This window comes from Sebastes umbrosus, chromosome 19 (assembly GCF_015220745.1).
Source record: "Sebastes umbrosus isolate fSebUmb1 chromosome 19, fSebUmb1.pri, whole genome shotgun sequence".
Taxonomy (NCBI): domain Eukaryota; kingdom Metazoa; phylum Chordata; class Actinopteri; order Perciformes; family Sebastidae; genus Sebastes; species Sebastes umbrosus.
In genome coordinates this window covers 21,600,056-21,622,615 of record NC_051287.1, presented here as the reverse complement: position 1 = coordinate 21,622,615, position 22,560 = coordinate 21,600,056, and the positions used below count along the sequence as shown (strand labels likewise).

Below are 22,560 nucleotides of genomic sequence, written 5' to 3'. Positions count from 1 at the left end.
TAGGGTACAAATGATTTACTTCTTTTTATTGATCCAAATATGTTCAAAAGTTAAAACACCACAGCAGCATTTTTGCATATTTTGGCCCATTTACTACAAATCATGTATATTTTACATTGCTGCTGATCATGATGTGTTTTGAATAGTTTTTTTTTAACCTCCTGATCATTTCACTACACTATAAAAATCTAAAATTTGCCTTTTGTGTAGGGTAGGCTGAATCTATGGTGATCATCATGTCTTCTTTTTGACTTCTAGTTGAATTATTGGTTGCATGGTTATGCAGCTAAAGTGCAAACTGGATCGAAAAAGTCTATAATAATAATGTAACTGTAAAATAAAAGCAGCTAACCACTGATAGTTTACACTTTTAAAGTCTCCACAAGTTCATTTTCATAACATATGGAAATGAACTGAAATGAATGCTGTATAAAGCAGGTTAAAAAATGTACAGCACTACATGCCATGCTTTCTTAAAGGGCCAACTACAAAGTGAAGTGTAATGAATTTGCAGTAAATAAACTAAAACATGCAAAATCACTGGTATGGTCACCAACAAAAATCTGCCTCTCGATCTATAGGTACAGCAGCGATCGTAGCACAGTACTATACTCAAACAACAGGTTATGTCTATGAACATTAGAGTGAAATGGTGAGGCTGTCTTGTTACTATAGTTACAAGGCATGTTTCTAAGAAAAACCCTCCCTTTGCATACTTTGCTTTGATTGCAGTGTTGAATATTGTGCAAAAATGGCACCAGAAAACTACCTGAAGTATTTACTATATTAACATTGTTATATATAGAAACTGAAAAAGTAAACATTATAAAATCCTGTAGGCTCAGTCGTTAGTATACATTGATTATGGAGGCAGAAGAGTGTTGAGTCAAATAGTACATTTATAGAGATTTAAGTCGAAGAGAGAAAAGAACTTGCGCTGAGAAGAGTCGATTCCTTCAAGACCCAGGGAGCAGCATCTTAGATTGTTTTATCAATCAATTAATCAATCAATCAATCAAATATCCCTTTATTTTGCTAAAGTTGTGGCGCCATCTAAAGTGTTCTTCCTATCAAATTGAATGGAACAGGGACACAAAATAGTGCAAAGGAACAAAACTCGAGTAATATCATCCCTCCGTGTAGACGCAGGAGATCTGGCTTGTGCAGTGGTCCACCGCGCTGAAGAAATCCCCTCCATGCAGTTCTAGATTATGATCCACATCCTGCGCTTGACTGTGGACATCAAATCCTGCAGATACACACACACACAAATACACAGATGCATGTATGCACACAGCGAGAGTTGTGAAATCCGATGGCAATAAAGTGCTCATCTTTAGGTAATTTAGTTTAGACTGTATTTTCATTACCTGTAATGCAGGAAAGAGCTGCTTGTGAGGTGGCCACCCCATTGGGATTATTGACAGCCGGAGCGAGGCTGTCACCAAAGGCATCGACTTGCATCAGGTGACTCGAGCAGGTCTGTGCTGTGATCCCACCGTATCGTGGAGGAGAATATATCTGCCCTGAGAGCTCTACGGGGGGAAAATGAGAATTCTCTTTTATCCACATTGTAAAGAACAACTCAATTAAAGTCACATTTTTTATTTATAAGTTATATATTCCAATAGAAAAGTAACACTAGGCCTCATAAATGAAAACAGTCGTTTCAAACCATCTTTATCTCAGCAGTTAAACCTAAACTGTGCGTTTCTGAACACCTTGTCAACATCACGGTGGCTGTCAAGTCTGCGGGGAAAATAGGTGATATCTATTTAAAGGCACATAGAGTGGAGCTGCCTGATTTTTTCCTTAACTAGAAAAATCACCAGCCACCTGCTACACATCATAAAGATATACGGCACCATTAATGTGCATGTGAGAAAATCAGTTCAAACAGATTGTCAAAGCACCCAGACGTTTGCTAATGGGCTCTTCACATGTGAAACTTGAACTACAAACTCCTTTTCAGAAGAAGCTCCCCTTCTGCACAACTATATTGACATCTATTTGACAAACCTTAAGAACACACTGATGATACACCTCTGAGTATACCTGGATCTGCCAGATCAGGCAGCTGGCTGGGCTGCTTCAGATCTCCGTTGTTCTGCAGGGATGTCCCGTGGGGAGGATGTGGGAGGCAGGTGGGAGAGCACCGGTCCCCGGGGAGGAGCTGGTGAGGGGAGGGATCAACAAACCTGAAATATTTCAGACTGAATTTAATACTCTTTCTTATGGAATTAAGAAAAAATAACAATATATGTTTTTATTATTTAAAAGAACAAAACAATTATTACTTATTTGCATTCTGTGGACAATGCAGAAACATCCGTGTACAGTAATGATTTCCAAAACAATGCAATTAAGAATGTAGATAATTTTGTTTTGACAGCTGTTTCATTATTCACATTTATGGTACGTTTGAGGCTGGATTCCATTAACCTGTAAGGTGTATGTCATATTTTAAATATAAAAATATTAGCGAAATATTTCGCACATATTAAAAATGATTACCCTTTGAATGAAATCAAAGATTACTGTATATGCCTGTCACAAAATCTGGTTTTCACTACACAATTATCATGGCCAAAATAATTCACAATAACAATATTAACCCAATATCTATAGAAATTATTATTAATAATAATAATAATAATAATAATAATAATAATAATAATAATTATAGTGCTAAGTTAAATTCATGTTTAACTTTGTTTAATGTGCGTTTTGTCCCTTTTTCAGTAAAAGAGTTACACTTAAAATATAATTGTGTGGAGGTGGAGAGAGAGAGTCTGTAACCATAACTGTATATAAAATGGTTTATTGATGCTGGATTATTTACACAATATTATCATATGTGTATTATTAACATGATATCAATATATAATTTTTTCAATATCACGGTTTTTACAAGGGCTAAGGTGTTACCTTAGTTGTGCACGTCCTCTATACTATATGATTCAGTGTATGATGTTTTCTTTAAGAAATAAGTAAGACAATATTATGCAGTTATATAAAATGTTATAAATAGTATAAAGATGTAATGACATCAAGTTATGTAAAAACATCACTATCACAGGCTGTCGTTTTCTATTTATAAAACCACTTCCTGTAGATGTTAAGAGCTAAAGAAATGAAAAACATCCTTTAACCATACTTCAATTAGAATTAATAGGCAAACATTGCACTTTAACAAACAACTGTATTTGTCCACTTCCACATTTGCCTCACTTTTCACACAAAGGCACGATAACTAGTTGGCAAATAAAGCATTAATGAATCCATCATGCGGTAATGACAAGGTGACAGTTTCACACAGTCTGCGTTAATTTGACACAGACTTCGGCAACCATTCGCATGAGATCCACCTGTCATCACCTGCGATTTTCCTCAGGCAATCCTTTACTCGCTTGAATGATGCAGATGATATGCACAACATGACATGTATTTGAAATAACCACTTAAAAAAAAAAGCAGAAAGCTCCCTCTTTTTCAACTTTTTCATCTTTTCTATATCTATTTGATGAGGTCAGAATTACAGCTTTAATGGATTCCTCGGCCTCACTTCCTCAGCATGGTGCACAGCTGATTTAACCCTTAGTTTTCTGCACAGCATAATTCTGGTACAATCCATGTAGGATATTTTTTTGCTCCGAGTTTAAATTCAAAAGCATTTGTACGGCGCAGCGTATTGCTGCCACGCCAGAAAAGGAAAAAACGGATCAGTATCACGTTATAATGTGAAAAGCTTATTGTTATAACAAGATATTTTCATGTTTTAACGACATACAAACTCCTTCTTGTACACTCGTTCTCGTTATAACGTGACAAGTATCTCGTAATAACATGAAAATATCACGTGAAAAAATACGTTCTGGCGTGGCAGAAGTACGCTGCCGTAGTATTGCTATTTGAAATAAAATATATAGTTTCTGCACAGTACTGAAAAAATGCACCGTCTAAGGTGTTTCACTCATCGAGTTCATGACCACAAGATTGATTCTCTGTTCTTGGCAATTGATATAAGAAGCAACAGAGGTACTCTAGGGGCACTTTATGATGTATTGCAGTCTCTACTCTATTCACTATGGCCTGTGCAACACAAGCTCCTCCAGAGCTTTTCCCAACACTATAGTACAACGTTTTTAGATAATGGATCAAGACTCGGCTTTTGCATTTAGCATAATCGGCTAAAATAGGAAAACTTGTTTAACTTCATTGAAAGTCTGTGATGTAAAGGGTTGTATAGGAGTTCATTGTTACAACATTAAGAAAATCAAGGATATTACTTTCAGATCTGTGTAACTCATTGTTAAATAGAGAGGATTAAACTAGTAAATGTAAATATTGTTCAGTGGCCATGGGAGCTGACACCCCTGCTGTTAGGTTTGGCTCAGTATCACATTTGCGTGTCTACTTGCCAATAAAAAGAAGACTAAGGGAGCTAACAATATGCAAGAACTAAATGGGAACTGAAAAGGAATCCCTGAAAAGTGTACAGAAAATGGCAACAAGGATTTTACAATCGATTTAACATCTAAAAAAAAGCAATTACAGCATCTCTCTTCTCCCACTGAACCTTAAATGGTATTTTTTAGATTTTATGTTTCACTTATTGAATTCCTCAGCCGCTCTTGTCGGTGGCTATAGCATCCATTAATACCAGCGGTCAAGACCAATGAGCCAAGGCAAGGTCTGCTTTCGCTGGCCAATTGTCTGCCCAGAACCCTGCGGTGAATGCTTCGGCCTACTGCTGATACGAGAACAATCCCAACCAGTGAGGAGCCATGAGCATCTGGCTGCTCAGAGCGACAGAAATACTTTATCACATGCTTTGAAGTTTGTAGATGAAGGGATGTTTTCCTATGGATTGACTAGGGAAATGTGTTGCTGGCTATCCTTAACCTGTAAAAGAATCTCCCCAGCCACAGCAGCAACAAAACCCCAACTCTTTAGATGCTTTTATCAGGGTACAAAATAGTGCTTTCTTTTAAACTGATTATTCTAATTATGAGCTTATAGTCTTGAAGCCATGGCAACCAATGTTTATGAGTTGATTGTTTCAGATCATCAAAAGGGAGAAAAAAAAGATGTGTGAAGCATTTAAATCAGTCATGGTTAAAGTCCTAACTGTGCCAATGGGAATAGAAAATCCAAAGAAAATACCAGTTGGCTAACGGCTACAAATGTTGTTGCTGCATGGTTATATTCCACAGTATTTCAAAAAGATTCATGTGAAACAGCTTCATCTTTTTTTGCTTATAAATGGGTATGTGCATGTTTTTAGTGTCTTTTCCCCCTAAAATGTAGTTGGAATTCCTGTTCCATTATGTATGGGTACATAAATCTTTTAACTTAAATAGATAGTTTGGGTGTTTTGAAGTGGGGTTGTATGAGATACTTATCTATAGTCAGTGTATTACATACAGTAGATGGCGGTCGGCACAGCCCCAGTTTGGAGAAACAGACAGGAGTTACCACACGGGACCAAAGCAACGTACTGCTGTGGACGGGGCCGGCAGCAAAATGTATTTTAGCTGCCTAAAAGAAAGGCTCACCTTAAAAAAAATCAATATCAGTTTAAGTATACGCTATATTGAGAATATTTTCATCTCTTTACCTTGCCGTCAGACAGCTGTTTCTGACGAGGAACTGAAGCCGTTGTATCCATCTATGCTCTCACCAAAGCCGCCAGACTCCATTGAAAAAAACTGCTGGTCTACCGCTGCTAATCGATGGAGGCAGCGGTAGACCAGCAACTCTCATGTTCTACGAGGTAAAATTACAGTTTTCTTTCAATGGAGTCTGGTGGCTTTGGTGAGAGCATAGATAACAGCAACATAGACTGTATAGCTGTCACACGGCAAGGTAAACCAGCGGAAATATTCTAAATATAGCGTAAACTTAAACTGATTTTTATTAGTTAGGCTTTTCTTTTGGGTGGCTAAAATATGTTTTGCTGCTGGCCCCGTCCACAGCAGTACATTGCTTTGCTTCCATGTGGTAACTCCAAACTAGGGTTGTGCTGACCGTCATCTGCTGTAGGTAATACACTGACTACGGATAAGAACTTCATACAACCCCAGTTCAAAACACCCCAACTATCCCCTTTAAATATAAAATCATCAAACCTGACTTAATGACACACAAACAAAAACAAACCCAGTACCTGTAATTATCTTGTAAGGAGCACAACAGAGCCAGGTGAGGATCGCTGGAGGAGTCTGGTCCCAGCGGAGCAGCTGAGGAACAGGGATGACAGACACTTCAGGGCTGTCCACCACAGCCTAAATCTAACGGATAAACCTATTATGTGCACATGGTTGCAGGGGGATAAGATGCTTTAAAAGTATATAGCTTTCAAATCAAACATATTAAAGCTGCAGTAGGTACATTTGAGCAAATGTGATAAAAAAGTTATTTTTTTATAAAAATGTTACTATATCCTGATAGATGATCTGGAAAAAATCTTGTTCCTCTCTGTCCTCCTAGTAGTCCTAATGACATTTGCAAGATTTCACAGCGCCGAAGGAAAACAACCAATCAGAGACGAGGAATCTCTCCAGCAGCTGACCATCACTGCTGGTGAAACGTGTGACCTCCGATCAAACTGCCAATCTAGGCAGTGCTGATCAAATATGAATTAATATTCTGTTACTGTGATGCCTATTTCTCGCCTCAAATGTTTTCGGAAACATCTTGTAATGTACTGTTTAGCTGTGAAATGAGAAAGTCTGCTCCCGCTGGTGGGCGTTGCTTGGTATTGGCTCGACTGTTTTCAACATGACGACCAGGTCTCATGGTGCCTTCAAATGAAACTCCTGAGCTCGTGTTTACAACATGGGAAGTCTTGTCCATGATGTGCTTGGCGTTCAAGTGGTAAAATCGGGAGAACACTGCTGCTAAGCAACGACAATATTAACGTCACTGTCGGCGTTTAGAAGCCAAAGAGGCTAACAGTTAGTAAGCTAGCAAGTGGGTAACATAATGCAGTAAATGCAAAGGCATAATGACAGAGGAAAAAGATGAGGCCATTGGGAATATCAGCATTTTCCTCAGACATATTATAAAATTACGAAGAAAAACTAAATACGGCTAAAATTGCAATATATTCACTTATTATGTCCCGATAAAATGATACTTCCAATGTCAACAAACACGTCACAACTCGCAAACTCTGAGCTTTCAGAAGCTTTCCACGAGGTCGTGAATTCATGCGGACTGTTCTCGTGAACACGATAAACACGACTCCATTTGAAGGCACCAACAAACTTTCTAATTTTACAGCTAAACAGAACACTAAATTATTTCTGATATGTTTCTCCTCAAATGTTTCTGAAAACATTTGAGGAGATAAATAGGCATGGCAGTAACAGAATTTGACAGTTTGATTGGAGCTCAGCAGTTTAGCAAGCAGTGATTGACAGCTGCCCAGAGACTGCTCGGCTCCAGCTCGGCTCTGACGGTTGTTTTCGTTCGGGCATGGTTAAAACTTGCAAATGCCATTAGGAACGCTAAATGAGGTAGAGGAACATGATTCTTTTCACAGATCTGTCTCATGCACTACTGTCAGGATATAGTAACAGTTTTATAAAAATAACTTTTTTTATCATATTTGCTCAAAGTTCCCGACCGCAGCTTTAATGCAAAGAGGCGGGGCTAAGACGTACCAGAATATGATTCGTGGGATGCACAAGGGGAAGAGTTCAAGTCTGTCCTCGCCAGAGGAGAAAGGCTTGGTTGTAGAGGGTGGATGGTTAAACAGTCTGTCAGCGTGTCCTGAGTCCCATCAGCAGTGGATTTCATCTAGAGACATGGCACATGGAGCATAAACACAATTGTTTTTTCATAATTCTAACTGTAGTAATACTGTAATAGTAAACTACAATGACTCACAATGAATAGAGCGTCTTGTTCCTTTTTGCTTTGATGTTGTGCAATGTATATTTTTAGATGTATATAATGGCTATAGCAGAATAAATGCCAGCCAAGTAGCATCAAACAATATGAAAATCTTAAGGATGATAGCTTTGAAGCACGTTTGCTACCATCAGAACCATTTGCAGAAAAGACAAGAAACGGCTTATGGATGCTTATGAGGGTTGTTATACAGTGTGTAAGTTAGGATTTTGCTACAGTCTTGGTAAGAAATCAATATAACAAGCACTCCATCTTGAGAAGCATCCGTGAAATGAGTTACTACAGACATTTATTTGAGTTTTAGATGAAAGAAGTCGAGCATGTGGGAGACTTTGTAAGGTGTCACTTTTTTTAGTAACTACCCACCTTCTTTGTGTGTATCTATGGTGACATCAACCTCAGTAAGAGCTAAAGAGCATGGCTCTCACACACATGCAACAATCTGAACGGCAACGCTGTCGTGCCATAATGTGTAACTTTGAAATGGAAAATAAAGGAGGCGAATACACGTCAAAGACGTGACAAACCACATAATTATGTGTTTTTGTGCAACCTAGCTCTGTTAGTGTGAGCGTAAGTGGATGTTTTTTTCACCTGACTGCGTGCACACAGAGATGTAAGTTAAAGTAAATTAAATTTTTTTCTGAGAACAGTAAAGCCGCAGTGTTTAACAGAGTGGTATGGAAAGCACATCACAGTTAGAGAGTATAATGCTCAATACTTTCAGCTAATTAGGACAAATGGATTGACATGACATGTTACTGTAGCTTTTCTTTTGTTTATGGTTAATGTTGAAGTGACGCAGTCATCACTAATGAGATTTGTCTTTTACAAATCCAGTTTAGTCCAGTTTTCATACATGGCCATTGAGTTGCATACTTGGTGTAACTTTACATTCTGGAGAACAACAGTGCTTGGAAAAACTTGCGAATTGTGTTCACAGCATGCACCGTGTAGTCTGTACCTTCTTCCGTAACTGCCGTTCTTTAGTAGAGTGGGATTTCACGTGTTTCCTCAAGGAGCTGGGGTCAGTATAACGCTTTGCACAGCCAGGCACCTGGCACGTATACGGTTTCTGTACAACCACAGACATAATGTAGGACTCCACATAGAGGCAAGCACAGGCACACATACACAAGCTTTGAAATGATATGCATTTGTGCGAGGCTGCCACTCACTGTGTCCAGGTGTGTACGCTGGTGTTTTGCTCTGTCACTTGAGTTGCTGAAGGCCTTGAGGCATCCGGGGTGCTGACATAGGTAGGGTTTCTCCCCCGTGTGGCTGCGCAGGTGGATCTTCAGGTTTTCTAGCCGAGAGAAAGCCTTCTTGCAGCCCTCGAACTGTAAACGCATACAAACACAGTAAAAGTTGTCCATTGGGTTGCAACAGATGTATTTCTACTACATTTAGAAACAACCCCGTGGGTCATTTAAAGTCATTACTGTTTTTGGCTGTTGGTTCCGTCCAGTGCAATATTCAATACACAAGCATCTCCCACCTGATGTTACACACATACCTGGAAGTATGAGCTTATGAGCTGGAAGTCGTTGCAGACAAAGGCCTGCTGACCTCAGTGTGTGGGAGGGAGTGAAAGAGGAAATATAGAAAAAATTATTGCCATTTACTCCTAACTGACACTCGCTCACTGCAGCTATGAAGCAGCCTGAGAGGGGTAAACATTTGGGAAAGACAGACAGGTGCATTTTAGTTTTATGGCAAGTTTATCTAGTCACAGTTGCAACTCCTGGCTATAAATTGTAGTGAGCAGACTCTATTGTATAGCTCGTCTCTATATGCTTGATTATTATACAACCACATTAGTCAAATACCACTACTCTGCAATTATCTTGTGAATTTATAGTTATAATTTAAATGGCTGTGACATTATTATTATTATTATTATTATAATTTTTTTAAAACACTTTTTGGATGTTGAAGATGCAATTAAAGCTTCAGTAGGCAACAAGTTTTTGGCATCATTGGGCACAAATTCCATAATAACCTGTCAACATATTGTAATTCAAGTGTTCTGAGAGAAAACTAGACTTCTGCACCTCCTCATGGCTCTGTTTACAGGCTTTAAAAAAGAGTGAGTGCGTTCCTATTGGCTGTGCTCCGGCCATGTGGGTGGTGCTTGGTATTTCCTCGAGAGATATCAACATGGCTGTCGGGTCACAAACTTTCCCATTTTACAGCTTAACAGTACACTACAAGATGATTCTGAAAACGTTTGAGGCGAGAAATAGGCATTACAGTAACAGAATATTGATTCACATTTGATCAGCGCTGCCTAGTTTGACCGTTTGGTCGGAGTTCGCGAGTGATTGACAGCCAGCTCTCATTGACTGAAGCTAGACGCCAGATTCCAGATCAGCTGTGACTGCTAGTTGTCCTCCGGTCTGTGAAATCTTGCAGATGCCGTTAGGAGCACCGGAGGACACCAGAGGCACATGTTTTTTTTCAGGTTACTGTCGCGATATCGTTATCGATAACAGTTTTATATAAATAGCTTTTTTTAATCATATTTTCTCCATTTCTATCCACTGCAGCTTTAACTGGAGAATATTGTGTGGATGTAACTTGGACACGCAGGATACAGAGCACATCACACTATGAGGAACAGATATCTACTTGACAAATATAACACTGATAATTCAAGCTATAGCTTAAAGCTGAAGTGGGCGAGATTTGAGCAAATATGATTAAAAAGTAATAATAAGTTATTTTTATAAAACGGTCACGATATCGTGACAGTAGTACATGAAACAGATAACCTGAAAAAAATCATGTGCCTCTGTGTCCTCTGGTGCTCCTAACGGCATCTGCAAGATTTCACAGACCGGAGGAAAACAAGCAGTAAGAGCTGATCTGAGGTCTGCTGTCCAGCTGCTGTCTATGAGAGCCGGCTGTCAATCACTCGCGAACTCCGACCAAACTAGGCAGCGCTGATCAAATATGAATCAATATTATGTTACGTTGATGCCTATTTCTCACCTCAAATGTTTTCAGAATTATCTTGTAGTGTACTGTTTAGCTGTAAAATGAGAAAGTTTGTGTCGAGGTAGCCATTGTGAATTCTCTTGAAGGAACGCCAAACGGTCACATGAGAGATTTTTTAAAGCCTGAAAACAGCCACCGTGCAGAAGTCTAGTTATCTCTCACCACATTTGAATTACAACATGCTGAAAGGTTATTATGGAATTTTTGCCCTGTGATGCCAAAAATATACTGCCTACTGCCACTTTAATGAGTCTGATGCACCCTTTTTTGAAGGAATCAGTTATGCTTAACTCCCTTAACAAGCACACTCTCTCTGTGCACAAGCCCGAAAATAACATACCCAAAATTAAATGGTTACTGCTCTTGAACCGTTTTGATTACAGTTATAATCTGGCCCTCTTCTGACAGGTAAATTATTTACCATCAATACGTGAATCGGAATTGTATGAGACTCAACCAAATTTACGGAGGCACAAACATGGTAGAAATACATGGTTTATTCTCACCTATTGTCTTTTTTTCTGTTTTGTATGCACTCCTGTTCTAAAAGAAGGAACAGCTGTCACAGCGATATTGTTTACACACATCGAATCACGAGGCTTTATGCTTTCAAACGATGTATGCTTTGTCAAAATTGAGTTTTCATCTTTAAGGGGTTGCAAATTGAAAATACCGTTTAAATCTTTAAAACAAGTTATTTTACTCGCCCACTCTTTCAAATATAATATTTCTTTCACACTTGACTCCAACATCATGTCTGAAGTAACACCTTTCTGATAGTTGTGTGTGTCACCAGCAGGGGTCAGTGTTTATACACACACCACTGTGTTGTCATTTGTGTTTTGAATCCTTCATCTTGCATCACCTTGACAGCGGCTGGTAGCTATCAATTACGAAACAAGTCACTTGTAGTAGACTATTCGTAATACATTTACAGCAACACTCAGACTAAAGAATGACTACATTATATATATATAACAGCATCAGACAGACCTTGCACTTGTACTACTTCTTGGGCTTCAGGAAAATACTAATACCAGTAATCCAAACCAACAAACAGCCCCATTTTTTGCAGTAGCGTGCAATCACAGTGACTTCACAGCTAAAATATGTCTGTCATGCAGGACTTTACTCTCCCTCTTCCTGTTCACAGGGGGGCTGGAATGTCCTTACTAAGCTTTATGGAGAAAACACACAGACCATGTCCAGTTTTGTTATTTTTTCGCTAAGACTAGATTCCTGACATACTGATACCTCTCGGTCATCACTGCCAAAGCCAAATCTTACCATTAATAGTTCACTAATAACATTCCTCTGCGTTCTACATAGAAATACTTGCCTTTCTTCATCACCACAACACAGCTATTTCCTTTCTATTCTCAAAAACTGTCCTGCTTCCGCAATCAAACTTGAAAATAAAGGTCGCTTTTTTGCTAAACTTGGTTTGAAGGGAAACAATTGTCACAATTTATTTTTTTATAGAAATGATGTTAAATGGATGCTGGTTGTATTCTGGAAATTTTATAAAAGCGTAAGATTGACCAGCACTGAATATGAAGAATTATTAACATTTTGTCAAAGCAAATAAACTGGAAACCAAACAAAACGGTTGCACAAAATGAGAAATGCTTCTCAAAACCCATTCCCACGCATTTCACTCGGGGACTCTTTCCAATTCTGCTCTACTACAATAAATGCTCCTTCATAAGGGGACCAATCCTAAATATAGTTTAAAGAAAAATAATGAACAGCAGCTAGAAAAACAGCACCGACAGAGATAAATAAGTCTCTCAGAAGCAAAGTGGTCAGACAAGTGAGAACCAGCATAAAGCTAAAATACTGCCAAGTCTCCAGGTCTAGCCAGGGGTGGGTAACTGTGTAACTCTCTCTCTCTGTCTCATAAAGCGCTCATAAAGCGCAGAGGGCTTTTTAGTTTGTCGCGAGGGACGTTTGGGCTGAAAAGAAAGCAGCATGGCTCCTCGGTGTAGATCAGTGTTACAGCCAGCTCCTGACAGGTCCTGGCAGGTACTCATGCCCTGGCTGAACAATGACAGCAGCAGTCTGTGCCAGCAGAGTCTGTCCAATGCCCAGTCTTAGCCTGAGGTCAGTTCACTCTGGACTCCACTCTTCCCTGTTTCACAAGTGATATTTCTCCCCTCTCGGCTCTTTTTGTTTCACCTGTTTCCTTATACTGTATATTTTTAGCTTGTCAGCCCCTGTATCCAGTGGCTCGTACATTCCTGGAGGGGTGTTACATGAGAATAATAGTTTTGCCACAACTACTCAAAGTGTGGGACAAAGTGCTTAAGTGTTCACAAAGAAAATAAATCATATGAACCTTCAAACAATTAAAGTTACAGGTTGCATACATGCTTTTTAGTACGCCAAAACAGTACGTGAGATATTTTAGTATGTCGGAAACCTTAGTATGAAACCAATAGTACGCAAATTGCACACTATTTCCAGTGAAATATTACAGTACGCAAACGCTGGACACTACAGTGGCATAAATATTCCACAATGCAATGCGGTAGTGACGTCAACATTCATAACAGACAGCTTTTTAATTTAAGTGTAAGTATAAGATTTCAGTTTGCTAGGGGTAATATATATTTTAAATTAATTCAGACTTTGATTCTCACAAATCATGTTTTGGTCACATGAGGTTTGCACAGGTTACCATAGTTACGTGTCTCCAACCGGCAAGGAGGCTCTCAGGAAGTGATGACGTAAATTACTGCTCAGTGTGTCTGAAAAGATACATACTACTGTTTATTCACATAAAAGTATGTTGAACGATAGCACACATATTGAGTATGTAGCGCATAGGATGCAATTTCGGACACAGCCACAATCTCGAAGATCTCCGTTTCGTTCTCTTTGGCGGCATCTATGGTGATAAGCGGTAATTGTAGGGGTGTTTTTGCATCTCACTTCCCAGAGATCCAAACAGTGTCACCTTTCCCGGGAATGTCGCCATAGACACCCAGTTTGTCATACTGCAAATGCAAGAACTTTCATCAGTGGGCCATAGGCTTAATCACCATTGTGTTACCTCATTCGGCGATATAATGACTTAACAGACATTTATTTAAATGAAAATCTTCGAGATTATTACTTTCAACGCACAGTGTTTAGAATTTAGTGGTGTGGTTGCAGATTGCAACCATCTGTTGTTCGCCTCACTCAGACGCTATCCTTAACGACACTACTTTAAGAGCAACGGCAGTCAGACGGCGGCTCACGGTACCGCAGTTTCACAAGCGTGACAGAGAACTACGGTGGCCTTCAGGTTACACAAAAAACGTGAAAGGCTCTCTCTAGAGCCAGTGTTTGGTTTTTCTGTTCTGGGCTACTGTAGAAACATGAGGGAGCAACATGGTGGACTTCGTGAAGAGGACCCGCTCCCTATGTAGATATGAAGGACCCATTCTAAGCTAAAGAAAACGTGATTCTTGTGATTACACACTAATGACAACATAGATATGAATATTATATTCCAGTTCTGCTAATAGATCCCCCAGAATGTTACACACTGTTCCTTTAAAACAACATAAGTAGCAAACTGTCAGTATTGGTACCTAAATTTGACATAATGTGGGACTTTTCATATAACTAAGGAGGGAGTTCAGAGTTCTGGATCAATAAACAGATTTGTTTACCAATGCAAAATAATGAAAGAAGCTAGTAAATGAGTGAAAGTGTATTCCAGATACTAAAGCATTATTTCCTAGTGCTGAAAAACAAGTTAGTTCCCTCCAAACAATTGTAAGGACAGCGCTCAAAATGTTGTCAAACCTGAAATTTAATCGGGTCTGCTTTCATAGCAAGGCTTGAATTACAAGCTGCTCATGTAGGGACATTTAGTGTATTAGCAAGGAACTATGGTTTTATTTTCACAGACATGCAAATGCACTGATTGATCACAGCATGAATAATACATACTGAAAGAAGATTAAGTCCATTTTGGCCAACTTTGCCAATAACTGATGCTCACTGGTAGCAATTATTGCTTTACTGATCAATATTCATTATATTTTGAATTAATTAAAAACACAATTTACTCATTAAACCTTAAATTAATCGAGCAATTATTTATTTATTATTTTATGTATTTTTTTATTTTTGCATTTCCATTTCTCCACTCATTGAGGAGCAGTTAGCAAAATGGTGATAGTAGAGAATTATATAAAAAAAGAGTCTAAAAATCATAATTAACGTGCTGACTCACAATGACTGTAGGAATCTCTTGTTTGGGTTTGAAGTTCACACTGTGTTTTTAAAACCTCATGTGTTTAAATCACAGTGACAGATGTAAACAGACTGGTGAGTCAAGGATATGTTAACAAACCGCTGCATCATCATTAAACAGATTGTGAGATGACAGGTACGAGCCTGGGCCTGCCCGAGATGTTCACTGTGTAACAAGAGCTACCTCATTGTTCTGCTGCGGGCTCGCACTTCATTTATCATGCATCAGTTTATTCACCTGCCAATCATTTCCTAAGAAAAACTGGGCGCTGCATCTTGGACGATTAAAGTGCTTTTAGCTTTTCTAACTGTTGTGTTAGATTCAGAGTTCCTATATCTGGCATTTCCCACTTCTCAATCTCAGATGGAGTAGATGTAATCACATGCACATACTCATGCAAAGATGTAGAGTATAGAAAAAGCCTGCACCCTTGACATATTATTGTTCAGACTTGACCTGAAGAAAATCCACGCAGAATTAAAATGTCTCATTAAAGCGCAGGAAAGATAAGTCTAGTGTGCTAACCTTTTCTCTCTTGACCCAGCATTATCTTGTACTATAATTACTGTAACACAAACACAAGTGCCAATTTGTATCATTTCTGTTTTTGGCAATAGGTTGTGACCATGAATACTTTCTTCATTATTGAATGATTACATGGAACGCAGACCCATCCAACGTTTGCGGCCCCATGGCAACAGAGCGAGCTGCAACTAATAAGTGAGTATTTTGGTACAAAAGGTCGACTGCAGGTATGCATGCCGTTAATAATTGACTTGTTAAAAGCAGCGACTTGAAGCATGTTTGGTGAGTGGATTGTCAATTACTCATCTAAGTCTCCTGTATTTTCCCAGTGGGAGTGAGAAAAAAACAAAGAAGGGAGTTCAGAGTGGTTTACAATCCAGACATAGTTTTTAGCCATAGCTGCATGGCTCTATGGAATTGTAACGTCGGTCTGTCTGTTGGTTTGTTGGTTGGTTTGCCCACCACTTTGGTCCAGACTGAAATATCTCAACTACTGGATGGATTACCATGAAATTTGTTACAGACATTTATAGTCCCCACAGGATGAATCCTATCGATCCTCTGACATTTCTTCTAGCACCACCAGCAGGTTGACATTTTTAGCTTTCGGTGAAATATCTCAACAGATTATACACACTATTAGATGGATTGTCGTGAAATTGAGACGTCAATGGCCCCAACCGGATGAATTGTAATTACTTTGGTGATCCCCTGACTTTTCATATGACGTCACTTTTAGGTATTATTGTCCAATACTTTGGTTTATAGCCAAATACCTGCAAAGCTAATGATATTCCAATCAACCTCAGCTGTATTTGTTCATTAGCAAATGCTAACACAATAAGCTAACATAGTGAACATGGTAAACCTGCTCAGGCTGTTCTCATACACCGTTCGTAGCTCTACCTACGAAAAGTAATGCACTGTAATTTGTATATCCCACAAAATCGGTTCATATGTAATCCACGTAATCGCAAACCAGGAAGTACAAAGAGCAATAAACGTCACTTAAGGAGGAGGTCGTAGTGGATGGGTGGGTCAAAAAACACAGGACTGTCGCCTAGGAGACCGGTGTTCGTATCCAATGTGAAATCAGAAGTCAGTATTGATTTATTTGTCACGTAACATCTGTACTTAAGTTACGCCTCTTCTGGTCTTTTCCTAAACCTAAGTTGATTCCTGTGAAGACGGAAGTTTATTTTGAAAATACTGTATGAAACGAGCGGAAATCGACACGTTGCTGGACGTTCATAGAAATGAGCAATAACTTTTCGGAATTTATACAAATTGTTGTATGAGGAAATGTTGCAAGACCTGCTTAATATCCGCATTAAAGCATCGTCTATGTGAGCATGTGAGCATGTTTGCATGCCGACATTAGCATTTAGCTCAAAGTGCTGGTGTACCTCAGTACAGCTGTCGACTCTTTCTAATATTCTCACATCACATTTAAAACTAATACCCAAACTAAAGAGGCATCATTCAATTGCAACACATCTTTAAGAGCTAGATGGATCATTCATCTTGGACAAACAAAGCTACTAGTTCATCAATAATCCGGCTCGTGGATAAGCGCCAACTCTTTGGCCACAGACCTGCAGACCTGCAGAGAGCCAGACCACGGGGCATCACCTTCCCAGAACGACGGCCAAGTTTGTCAGACGGTGGCCTGGCAAGCCCCCTGCTGCTGACAGGCCCAGTGGCTACTAGAGAGTCGTGGTGCCATGCCAGATCTAAAGTGCTAGGCATCCTTTGTGCTGGTTTAATAACTACATAATTGAGTTAACTCCCATGTCAATTATCACAGAGCTCTGCTAATTACCCCATGGCTAGAGTTAAGAGAAGAGAGAGAGAGAGGCCTTATTTTTGATCTAAACTTTGGCCATAAACACAGAGCGCATGAAGGCATTCGCCTTTAAAAAAGGCTTTTTTCCTGCAGCCTGAGGCTTGAAAGCCTTCAACTGGATACTGTGGCTTTGAATGGAACATTGAGAATTGAACTCAGTGAGCCCCTGACATTCATCATGTTCCTGCTTTGACTGCATTCACTCATTCCTCTCACAAAAGAGCTGTGCTATCTGTGTATTGTTGGGAGGGGAGATAGCATAAGGAATCTTCTTTCGAAGAGGCAGAGAAATAAAGTATGAAAGACACATCTGAATGGTGTACCGTGCACTTGTTGGGTTTCTCCCCTGAATGGACCCTCATGTGGATGAGAAGCTTGTATCGGGCGTTGAAGGGCTTGAAGCTGCGTGGACAGCCCACCCAATGGCATGTGAAGTCCTCGGCCTTCCGCTGGTCCACGTGAAGCTTTTCTATGTGCCTTACCAGCTCCTCCCTTTGGTCATAGACTGCACTACAGTCCAACCACCTGCAGCAGTGGGCCCCATAGTCCTCCAGCTCTCCTTCCTCTTCCTCCAGCATGGGCACCTGGGGTAGAAAGCTCACCCCGTGCCTGGGATAAACCATGGGGTCCTGAGAATGGGGCTTTATTTTACAGTGAAGTCTTGCGAGATGGAAGTGCTGGTGTGAGTGATAGGGCGGTGGAGGCCCCTGCGGAGGAGTAGCAGCCTCTTGGATAGTGGTCAATAGGGCCGGCTGTAACTGCGGAGGTGGCAGCAGGTTGTTGGCGGTTTGGCTGCAGCTCTCTGAGGTCTTCTCCAGTGACCCTCCTTCCTCTGGGAGGCACTGCTGGTCCACCACCATGTTGGCCATCTGGCTCTCCAGACCCCCTCCCTCTTCAAGCATCTGCATACGGCTATAATCTGTCTGTGGGGCCAGGGCCTGCGAAGAGTCTGGCGTGCTCTGGGGATGGGGGTAGTGGCGCGGGATGCAGCAGCCTCTCACGCCCAGGAAGTGACCGTAACCTTCAGACTGGACAGGCGAGAGTGTGAGGTGGGAGGATGGAGAGCTGCGGGAGCCGTTGATATAAGCCACAAGTGAAGTAGGCGAGGTGCGTATGATGGAGTTGAAATCGGTACCCATGACATCCGACAAAGGCGACATGGAAAGTGCTCTCTTCTTTGCACGAGACTGTCCGGGGCTTGTGGCGTCGCCTGCGAAGAGGTACGAGGGCAAGGAGGCGGAGTTGCTAGTGCCACCCGACACGGTCGTACCGGACATGGCCGTGCCGTGAGGAAGGCTGAGCTGCTCGCCTCCCTCGGAGCACTGAGGCAGACCCAGCGGAGGAAGCACACGGTAGCCATACGACCAGTCATGTCTGCCACTAAACACCGACTGCGTTTCAAACAGACTAAGCGTAGTGGATGCCAGGGATTCTCTGGAATGTAAGGATCTGAAACAGATTGTTGTTATCCACTTTAGTATCACTCTTAAGCTTTAGTGAGCTCATCATCACATACTGTTATTGATATTGCCCACCTGGCATCAGTGTGGGGAATCTGCACGCTGTGTGGATGTGATGGGGGATGTTGTGCTGCAGGCCCTGCAGTGTAGCGGTGGCCTGTGACCTCGGTCATGGGACTGCTGGTCACTGTCAGGTTAGCAGCGGCTGGCTGACCAAATACTCCCATGGTAGGCCCTGACACAGAGCGACCTGCTGGACACAACATTCAATAAACCGAATATCCATATGGGAGATACCTCGTTAAAGTATATAGGTTTCAGTAGAGCAACAACTTTTATCCAAAGTGTTAACATAATGTTACACAACTATCTGGAAAAGACATTAACACACGCACATAAAACTCAAATGCATGACATTAATTCTGCTTTAACTAAGGTTTATACAGCAGATTGCGGAATTTCCCTCTCCAACCTAACACTTTCTGCTCTGTTAATCACTAATGAGCTTTTCACCTCCTTCCACTTTTCCTCTGTAGAAACTTTCAGGACAAGCTTTATCCTCGGTTAATTATCAATAAATAAGAACAAGACGTCTAGCAAGAAGACAGTGAGGTTGTGAAGAGCACGCTGAGAATAGGCGTAAGTATGAAGATTAGGGCTGGGCAATTTGATGATATAATCGTCCAAACAATATAAAAATGCCTGTCGTTCCTGTTTCTTTCTTTTCTCTCTATAATTTCACTTAAAACTGTTCATTTTGCACTCAAGTTCTTAAAATGAGAAAATACTCAGTACTTCTTTATTTGTCAAGTATTTAATTCGCACAGGAGTATACACAAATCTGGCTTTACCATGTGGTTATTTCATATAGACTATTTACTTATTGAATTACTAGAAAACATGCTATATCGTGATACATATCGTTATCGTGATACGAAATGACCTATATCGTGATATAAGATTTTGGCCATATCGCCTCGCCTTATGAAGATGCGAATAGTAAATCAGTTGTAGTTTTGAGTTGTATAAGGCTACAACATCACTCTGTCAGACTTATTATGTTGTGGGACATGTGCCCTGATGTAGATGCCCTGATATCTCAGTTAAAATGTAGATTCTATACTGCGGTATTAAAATACCTATCTATAGAGAGTAAAGTTCCACCTGTTTTTTGCTCACACATCCTTTGTTTTTTACCTTTGAAGCTGTTGTTGGAGGAGCAGCGTCCCGTTTGTATTGTCACTGTTTTGATTGTAGGATGATGAGCAGGCACTTGCTGGTTTGGGGACACAGTTGAAATGTTTAGATGCTTCCCGTTGGTCAACACCTGTCTGCGGAGGCTCAGGGTCGGCAGGACGACATGGCCTTCGCTCTGATTTCCAGAAGGAGCAAAAGAGTGGACGGTTCCTCTTTTCACTTTCTCCACGCCCGAGGAGGGACCATTCGGATCGGACCATTGTGGGGAACACATGGGCATCCTGATGGACTGGTGGTGGGGCTGGTGTCCTCTGATCATGCTTAGGGACGGGGACACGCTGCAGGGAGACACCAGGAGCTGACAACCCTTTCCACTCATGGCTGAAGTCATCAGAAGCGCATGAGGAAGTTGATTCAAGTAGTTTGCAAAAGTTTGCTTTACACAGGATATGATAATCCACAGCTCATACCTAGGAAATGATTCAAAAACAACAAAACATAAAACATATATGGTCTCCAAATAAAGGGTTAAATTAAAACAGCAAATGTAATATTAAACAAAGGATTACACAGTCTTTGTACTTTGAACCTGTAGAAAACCACTCAACCACAAACAACTGTGCACCATGTATTTTATACAAAATATATTTCATTTCATTTCATTTCAAAATGTATTTCGAACATGTAGAATACAAAACAAAATAAAATAAAAAATAGAGAAAAAGAATGATCATACCAACAAGTGGACAGTCAGAAACAAGTAGTATTTACATACAATGAAAAGCATAAGTAAAATAAATTGTCAACACTTGTATATAAATATTAACCGACATAAAAGCTTCTATTTTATTAAAATATCAGTTTGATATCTGAGAGTAAACATGTCTCAGCATCTTAAACAAATAGGACACTTTTAAAGTTAAAGTTTAGGCTATAAAACTCTGTTTTGTTTTCACTTTAATTCATATAAACAGCAGCTAATCTATCTGGAATTTAATCTAAAAAAGTGTTTACAAGTGTGTCCCTCAAAAACAGTAAAAAAAAATATAAATATATATGACCTTTATTGTCAAGTTATCTCTGGAGTCATAGTCGCCTTCACTCACCTTTAGTGCTGTCGTCGCAGTGACATGTCAGGATGAATAGCTCCTTCTGTCCGCCGAGCTGTGGCTGTAATCTCTCACAGTTTTAGTGATGTCTGTCTGTGCACTGAGCAGAGAAGTGAAGTCTGAGTCTGAGCCTGAGGAGTCTCTCAGTCCCTCCTCACCTCACCTCACTCCTCTGCTGCTTCCAGGAACTTCTTTTCTCTCACCGGTTTGGTTCACTTACTCCTTTGCCCTTGACTCGGCTGCTTTTGAGCGACGTCATTTTCAAACTGAGTTAACAGTAAATAATTAAAGATTTATTTTTTTGTTAGTTAGTTAGTTGCGGGTGTCCTTCTGGAGTTTGCGCGTGCGCATTTACGCGCCTATGTGAGCGCGCGTTCCACGATGATGCCACCATGAAAACATGTACTTCTTGCTCAGTTGCATATTGATATAGACTAGATAGGAAGATTATTGATGGATTGGATTGTTAATTTAAATTTCTGGGGGGAAAAAAACCCTAAACAAATCACGCCCTTATTTATTTATTTATTTTAATATTATTTATTTTCCACTAAAACAACCTTTATCCTGCAGTTTAAAAAAGTTGTGTAAAATGGAGGTGGTGTAAAATGACATGTTCAACATGTTGCATATCTGTGTTTCTTATAGGCTGTGCAGTGATATAGATTAATGTGATGTACGTGATTAATTAAGTAAGTACAACTCTTTAAAATGCTGTTCTGAAATGGAGATTTTTTTTAAAATTTTGCTCAAAGTCTTTTTTATGGGTATTCTGTACAAAATCCAATAAATAATTGTATAAACAAATTATACCCCCCCCCCCACCCATCCCTATAACAATATTACTGCACCATTAAATAAGCAGAGTTAATTTCATAAACAATTACATATATACATATAAATGAATTAAATCCAATAGCAACATAAATGAAACATACACCAAACAAAAACAAAAAGAATAAAAAAAAAGAAAATAAAAAAAGATAAAAAAAAAAGGAAAGGACCAAAAAAAACCCCCAGAAAAATAAGTAAATTAAAATAATAATAATGAATAAATTAAAAGCCAAAATTATTTTAAATGCAATTATTTCAGCTCATAACAAACTGGGCCAAAATTAAAAAAACAAAAAACACTTTAATTTCTCTTTTTGTATTTCTGTTGGTCTGATGAAGTTTTTACTGGACAGTTGATCGTTGAACCTTGTGACTCTGTGTTGCATGAACCTGCTACCTGCTCTGAACCCTCCACCT

At 39.8% G+C, this 22,560-nt stretch overlaps 2 protein-coding genes across 4 annotated transcripts in view; one reads left to right on the top strand and one right to left on the bottom strand.

The window, feature by feature from the left end:
- glis3 (GLIS family zinc finger 3) lies at positions 1-21,372 on the bottom strand. Of its 2 annotated transcripts, none has more exons than XM_037752706.1 (11): positions 21,308-21,372; positions 20,201-20,672; positions 19,079-19,256; positions 17,867-18,992; positions 9,099-9,260; positions 8,885-8,995; positions 7,671-7,806; positions 6,170-6,242; positions 2,056-2,198; positions 1,371-1,535; positions 1-1,249 (listed from the first exon to the last, which is right to left on the bottom strand). In XM_037752706.1, the coding sequence occupies exons 2-11, from the start codon at positions 20,589-20,591 to the stop codon at positions 1,128-1,130; spliced, it is 2,607 nt and encodes an 868-aa protein (XP_037608634.1). In that variant the 5' UTR covers positions 20,592-20,672; positions 21,308-21,372; the 3' UTR covers positions 1-1,127. The 2 variants fall into 2 exon arrangements, with proteins under 2 accessions (XP_037608634.1, XP_037608635.1); XM_037752707.1 differs by having other exon boundaries at positions 19,079-19,253.
- The window catches only part of unc5c (unc-5 netrin receptor C), a 229,617-nt gene that overhangs the window by 1,844 nt on the left and 205,213 nt on the right, over positions 1-22,560 (top strand). For both annotated transcript variants that reach the window (XM_037752704.1, XM_037752703.1), the window contains exon 2: positions 15,790-15,892. The gene's annotated coding sequence lies outside the window, so the exon portion shown is untranslated. The remainder of the gene's footprint in view (positions 1-15,789; positions 15,893-22,560) is intronic.